This window comes from Nyctereutes procyonoides, unplaced genomic scaffold (genome assembly GCF_905146905.1).
Source record: "Nyctereutes procyonoides isolate TBG_1078 unplaced genomic scaffold, NYPRO_anot_genome, whole genome shotgun sequence".
Lineage (NCBI taxonomy): Eukaryota > Metazoa > Chordata > Mammalia > Carnivora > Canidae > Nyctereutes > Nyctereutes procyonoides.
The window spans coordinates 45,069,581-45,076,252 of NW_026575131.1; the positions used below are offsets into that span (position 1 = coordinate 45,069,581).

The 6,672-nt window shown below is 63.7% G+C and overlaps 1 protein-coding gene across 2 annotated transcripts; it reads right to left on the reverse strand.

Moving 5' to 3' along the window:
* Positions 1-6,502, reverse strand: ARRDC2 (arrestin domain containing 2). Of its 2 annotated transcripts, none has more exons than XM_055344956.1 (8): positions 6,215-6,502; positions 3,245-3,311; positions 2,874-3,021; positions 2,263-2,365; positions 1,918-2,174; positions 1,677-1,839; positions 1,271-1,428; positions 1-1,067 (listed from the first exon to the last, which is right to left on the reverse strand). In XM_055344956.1, the coding sequence occupies exons 1-8, from the start codon at positions 6,471-6,473 to the stop codon at positions 1,014-1,016; spliced, it is 1,209 nt and encodes a 402-aa protein (XP_055200931.1). In that variant the 5' UTR covers positions 6,474-6,502; the 3' UTR covers positions 1-1,013. The 2 variants fall into 2 exon arrangements, with proteins under 2 accessions (XP_055200931.1, XP_055200930.1); XM_055344955.1 differs by lacking the exon at positions 6,215-6,502 and adding an exon at positions 3,412-3,809.
* Positions 6,503-6,672: the final 170 nt, after the last annotated feature.

Consider the following 6,672-nt stretch of genomic DNA (forward strand, 5'->3'; position numbering starts at 1 on the left):
TCTCTTCCCCCACGCTTTTATTTAAAAAAATAAAAACAAAAACTGTAAAAAAGAGAACAATTTAAGGCTTATCAGAAATGCTGAGTCCCAGGCAGGGGCCCCGCCCCAGCCACGGGTGAGACTCTGCAACCAGGGGCTGGTCCGGCTGCCCCCTCATACTTTGTCCCTCCTTCCCTACAGGAGGTCTCCAGAGCTGCACTGGCCCTGCTCTGTTACCCCAGGCTGACCTCTGTCCCCAGGGCCTGGCTGAATATTTTGAACCGGGTTTCCTGGGTCATACAATATGCAGACAGGTCTCATGTCCTGGAGCACTTGGAGGAGCCCCCAGACAGTCCCGGCCTGGACCAGGAGTCTTTCTGGCTTCCGAAGGCTGGAGCAGTTGCCCCTGCCACCCACAGGTCCCACAGAGTTCCAAGGACTTGCTTCCCCAAATGCACCGGTTCCTGGGCCCTCTCGCCTGCCGGACCTTGCCGTGTGGCCTCAACTGAGGCACTTGCCCTCTGAGCCCCAGTTCTAAGACGAAGGGGGTGATCTCCAAACATCACTCAGCTCTGACCTTCTCCGACTTCTTCCTCTTGCTTGTCTGCGCGCTGAGCTGTCGCTTGTATGGCCTCAGCTAGAACGCCCTTTGCCCCAGGAAGCCTTCTCTGCTCCTGTTTGGATTCTCCCAGCTCTGGGTCTCTTCTTCTGGTCCCATGAGACTGGAAGTATTTATGTCTGGCTACATCTCTCCCAGACTAGAAGCTCCTGGGGTTGCTGAGCCCTGTTCACGGGCCAGCGGAGACAGACAGATTCCGACAGTGGGCATTCGCTGCCTTGTGAGGACCAGGCCAGCTAAATCAGATTCCTGCCTGGCTCTTCCTCTGTCCCCTGTGATGTTGGAAAGCCCTGCCCTGTTCTGAGACTCGGATTCCCCAACTTCAATGCTGTCCGGTTGGTCTGCTCTGGAGACAGCTACTCTCCATGTGGCCGGAAGCATGTGGGCGACCTCATCCCTTGAGGTATCCACTTGCTCAGCAGGTCATGCAGCGTGGCCTCATGGCCTCTGAGGGTGGGTTTGGATCCTCCTGAGAGAGACAGGCCAATTAAGCCTCAGGGGGCACCAGAGGCTCAGAAACACCCCACTTATCTCCAACTCCCACACTCAGCCAGGGGGCAACATGCAGAGCCAATGGGGTTAGGGCAAGGTGGGCTTGAGCCCAAATTCATCTGAGTCCCACCCCCACCTGTGCTCCCAGGGCCTGGGAGCTTCTCAGACCCCCAAGCTCACCTCGGAGTACAGGGGTGGCGGGCGGTAGCGGAATTCCTGGATATAGGCGAAGAAGGGGCCTTCGAAGCTCAAGTCAGTGTCCTGCAGTGGTGGAAAGGAGCTCTGCCCCACAGCTGCCACCTCCCCGTCTGCCACCACCTCTGAGTACTCGGGAGGGGCTGCAAGTGAGAGACAGAGTGGGTGAGGCTGGTAGAGGAGGGGAGCCCCAGAATCGGGGACAATGAACAGGGAGCCAACTTGTGCCAATTCTGGGGCTGTGGGCTGAGAGTCTGGGGGGGACCTGTGGCCGCCAGCATAATCACTACTGTGCATTTTTATGCACGGAGGCATTGAGGCTGGGGGAGGGCAAGTCACCCAAGCACCCGCCTCTCTACCCACCCAGCTCCCTGCAGGACGTTGAGCTCACCCTCAGGCCGCTCTGGCAGGGCTCCCAGCCCCCAGTCCAGCAGGAAGCTGGCGTGGCTGCCCACGCTGGATGAGCGGCTCCCGAAAGGGTGCAGGGGGATGGTGCCGATGACCAGTGGCAGCTCCAGGAGCAACTTGGATGTGCCAGGGATGTCCACGCAGACCTGGAGGAACAGACCGTGAGGGAGGGCGCCCAGGCAGATGCGGCCGTCCCTCCTCCTCCGACCAGTGGGATGCCCTACCTTGAGGGAGTAGTCCACATGTAGCACCCGGCAGTGCAAGATGGAAGGGCCCACAGGGGGGATCCGCAGCGCCCGGCCCTGCCACAGCGCCCGCCGCCCAGGGCCCACAGGCTCGCCGGCGAGACTGGCCACCACTGCTCGTTTCTGCTTGCGGGCGCCCCGAGCCATGAAGGTCTGCGTCTGGACCACTGCGGCCCGAGGAAGCACTGGGCGCGTGGAGCCATTGTCGATCTCAGCGAAGACTGGGATGACCTCACCTGTAGTGGGGAGCAGCAGGGCGTCAGATTCCCTATCTGCAGCCTTGATGCTGGCACCCTTCCCTTTCCAGCCCTGCCTGCTTGGTACCTGGCGTGTAACCCTTTCGGTCGATCTTGGCAGAGAGAGAGACAAGACCACGGTTGCTGTACCAGGATCGGGCGACCTTCTCTAGAGCTCCCGCCTGAGGGGCCTGGTGGGTTGGAGGAAGGGATAGAAACAGGTCACTCTGTGCAAACCACAGACCCCCTGGAGCTTCCAAACCACCCCAAGCTGAGGGAGGAATTGGGGCAGGGTTCCTGGTTTTGTCTTAACAACCAGGTACCGTCTGTAAAATAACTCCACAGGTAAAATCCATCTTTTAAAGCTGAAGATGAAGTGAATAAGCTAATTACTTAGTGTGCAATTAGTCCTCCGGCAGCCATTATCATTACAAGCCCTAGCTGTCCCCTATTTTGCAGATGAACTAGGCTCAGAGAGAGCGAGGCAGTTGCCCAGAGCCACCCAGCAAACGGGTGCAGCTGAGATCTGCACCCAGCTCCCCTGGGCTCCAAGGGCATTTCCTGCCTGCCTGCTTCCCTCCCTCCCTCCCTGCCAGGGCCCAGCTGTGATTCCCACTTTGTGAGGAAGTGAAGGACTGAGGAGCCAGTTGGGGTCACCCGGTAGCCAGGCCCCCACCTCCCCTGGGGGCAGCCACTCACCAGCAGGGCAGGGGTGTTGATGTCCACAGGCTCAATGACAGTAAACACCTTCCTCGCCCGGCGGGCAGGGACCCAGGGCCGGTGCAGGGTGGCCTTGATGCAGTAGCGGACACTGCCATGCTTACCCTCGAATGATGTTACCAGGGTCCTGGGGGTGGGGGTGGAAGGAGGAGACTTCAAAGGACAAGAAACAGACACTCGCAGCTGAGGGGTGGTCCCAGAGACTTAAGAGGATGAAAGAGACACTGAGGACCTCCCTCCCCTTGGGGTCAAGAGGGTCCCCACATACCCAGCAATGGAGCCCTAAACCTGAAAGGGGCTGCAGGCTTAGGGAATCCCCCACAATTCTGCGCCCCAGACGCAGGACTTACGGAGGCAGCTGGAAGCTGAACGGGAATTCGTGGCGACCCGCAGGCAGCGTCGTGGTCTCCCCGGTGTCTGCAGGTAGGAGCAAAAGGGGGAGGTTGAGCTGCCGCCCGGAGTTCCAGGAGCGCGGGGCACGTGGGCCGCGTCGGGTAGCCGGGTAGCCGGCCCGTACCTGGCGCGAGTAGCGTGGCACGGTGGCTCACGACCTCCACACGCTCGCTGTAGCTCTGCGTGTACGCGGTGCTCGAGCCCGCGCTGCGCGACTCGGTCCAGTGCACGTGGGCGCGGCCCCGGGCGCGCAGCTTCAGGGCGCCCACGCGCGCCGGGCCCGCCAGCTCCAGCAGCACCCGGCCCGCGACGGCCTGGCCGCCGCTGAAAACCGGCTCGGCGCCCGCGCTCGCGCCATCCAGCTGCACCACGAACGCCTTCACCTTGTCGAACAGCATCGCGCCCGGGATGCGAACCCGCGACGCCCAGACCTTGGCCTCGAACCCGCGACGCGGCGGTACGAGGTGCGGAGGCTACAGCCTCCGAACGCGAACCTGCCCGGGGCGCGCAGGCGCACTTGCCGACCAGGTCAAAAATTCCTGCGCGCCCTGCGCCGGCGCTGCCTTTATACGGCGGGCGGGGCGGGGCGCCGCGCGGGCCCCGCCCCCAGAGAGGAATACGCCAATGCGCGGCGAGGGGCGGGGCCCCGCCCAGGCGTGGAGCAAAATAACAAACCCCGCAAGTGCCCTATGCCCTGGTGGGCCCCAGAGTGAAACCGAAGTGTCGCGGTCCAGTACCGGTCTCTCGGGGACCCTCGGGGCTACAGTGGGGAAGCTTAGGGCCGGAGGCGGGCCCCGGGCTTGAGGTCACCCAGCTAGAGCATTTTGCCACTAGGTTTAATCATCAGCGGGTCACCACTTGCAGATCTGACCCAAGGCATGTTCCGCCCCGAGCAGGAAGGCTGGAGGATGGCCCGGCCCCACTGGGGCCCTGAGAGCCTAGGGCCACCCTGGGCGTCAGTTCCCCCCGTCTGAGAGATGGGGGAAGGAGGAAGTAGGTAGGGCCTGCCTCTGCTTGGGCGCCCCTGCCCCCCGCCTGTGATTCGAATCCCGCTCAGCTGGGTGACCCTGGGCTAGTGACAACCTCTGGAACCTAAGGTTCCATGTTTGTCATTTGTAGACAACCGTGCTCGGGCATCGGGCATCCCCCTCCCCCCGAGAGCCTGGCTCCCAGGTCATCAACCCACTCCCCACATGCTGCCACCCAGGCTCCCTCAGCGCTTTTGCCCAAGCTGTTCCCACCAGCCCATGTTCCTGTCGCAACTTGCGGCCCCAGCAAACTCCTACAAGCCCCCCCCCCGGCATAGCCCTTGGGCCGGCTGTTGGCACCCCCCAGCCTCAGTCCCCTCGCAGATAGATGCAAGTGGAGGGGACGTCCAGGAACCCCGAGGGCCAGGGCTGCGGCGAGCCCTCCAGACGGTTTGTCCTCTCTGGGCCTCAGTTTACTCCGAGAACCTCAAAGAACGTTTCCTAGTCGCGGTCTGCAGGGCGCCGGCGCCCTCTGGTGGCAGCGAGATGCGCAGCTGCTCCAACCCACCCCCTACCCTGAAGGCCACGCCACCTTTGAGGTGCCTTAGAACGACCCTGGGAACCCTCAGTGGGGGGCGGCCATAGCCGGACACGGTCCCCTGCAGTCAGAGTGACCACAGCAGCGTGGGGGTCAGAGCAATACCTAACGGAGGGGCAGAGGCTGTAGACGCAGTGATCACCCTGGGAGGCTGCGTGGAGAAGGGGACTCTGGGACTGAAATGAAGGGCTCCTATCTTCTCCCAGGGCCACCTGGAGCCCTGGAGGCCGTAACCCCAGGAGAGGGGGCGGCGGATGTGGTGAGTCCTTTTCACAGATGGCTCCCCAGAGGCCCAGAGAGGGGCAGGACCTCACCCAAGGTTACACAGCAGTTCTGCAAGCTTCACCCCAGTATCTTAATGAAGCAGGTGGTGAGTGGGAGCAGGGTGCAACCAGCCCCAATTTGCCTTGAGACTCAGGGGAAAGGAAGTGCCTCGGGGGGCCTCTTCCTGTCCCACCCTAGGGCCCTCTAGGGCTGGGTTTCCACAGCTAGTAAGGAGAGTCCCCACATCTGGGGCTGCTGGGCTAAGGCCGAAAGGCTGCGGGCAAAGCATCTCCTGTGTACAGTCCGCGGGCAGGAGACCAGGTCTGAGCTGCCTCCTGCCTCTGCCCACTTTACAGACGAGTCCGGCTTAGCTGAGGCGGGGGACGGAAGGGGGGGCAAGGCGACCCCGGGAGCCAACATCTTCCACAGCAAACACAGCTCAGTGCTGAGGCACAGCCTCACCCCTGGCCTGCTCCTGACGGCTGTGTGGCCTGGGTGTGCGGGACTGAGGCTCAGAGCTGGGAGCCAGCTGGGAGTCTTCTCAGCCTGATCCCACCCCACCCCAAGTCTCCTCCCTCTCGGGGACGCACACGGACCTGCAACCACCACCAGAACTCCCCACCCACCCAGGCGTGAGCTCATCCCTGCAAACACTAGAGGTAAACTGAGGGAGGAGGCACTAGTAGAACGGGAGATGGGGGTTCTCTTTGGGAAAAAAGGGCCCCCAGGTCTGGAGTTAAGGGCGGATCCTTGGATTCAGAGTGGAGGATGTCCTGACTCTACCCAGGGGTTCTTCAGACTCTGGGTCGGGTTGGGGGGGTCCCTGCCTTTGGGTGGAGGGCTTCCCGGCCTTGAAAAGGGGGTCGCCCAGACCCCGAGAGGGGTTCCTGGGAAAGAGAGTTCGGGAGGGAGGGAGGGAGGGAGGGAGGTGGGTGGGTGGGTGTCCTGGCGGGAGGGTCCAGGCCCCGGAGAGAAGGTCTTCACTCAAGAAGGGTCACCGACCGCACAGCGTCTAAGGCGAAACTCCCCAAAGTCTCCCGGCCCCGGGAGCGGGTGCCGGGGGATCCCGGCTGCGGAGTGCGGAGCGAGCGGCTCACCTCGGAGCAGCAGCTGCCGCCGCCGCAGGTACGTCTCGGCGGCCGCGTAGTCGCTGGACACCGCGTTGATGCCCACGCTTCGGCCCTCGAGCCAGTGCGTCGCCGCCCCGCCGCGTGCCGCCACCTCGAGCGCCCTGACCCGCAGCGGCGCCGCCGCCTCCAGCAGCACCCGGCCGCACAGCCGCTCCCCGCCGCGGTACGCGCCGCCGGGGCCCCGGGCCAGCTCCAGCGCGAAGCTGCGCACGCCCCCCGGGCGCATGGCTGCCTCCGGCCCCGCGAACTCGTGCCGGCTCGTCGGCCGCCGACTTCCTGGTCCTCTGCGTCCGCCCCCGTGACGCGCCCGGGCCGCCGGGGACGTGCCGCCCGCGAGCCCGCGCTGTTGACTTCGCCACCCCCGGCGCGGGGCGGGCCCTGTTTTTGTAGGGTCGGCTCTGTCGAGTCAGAGGCGGCCGGGCGGG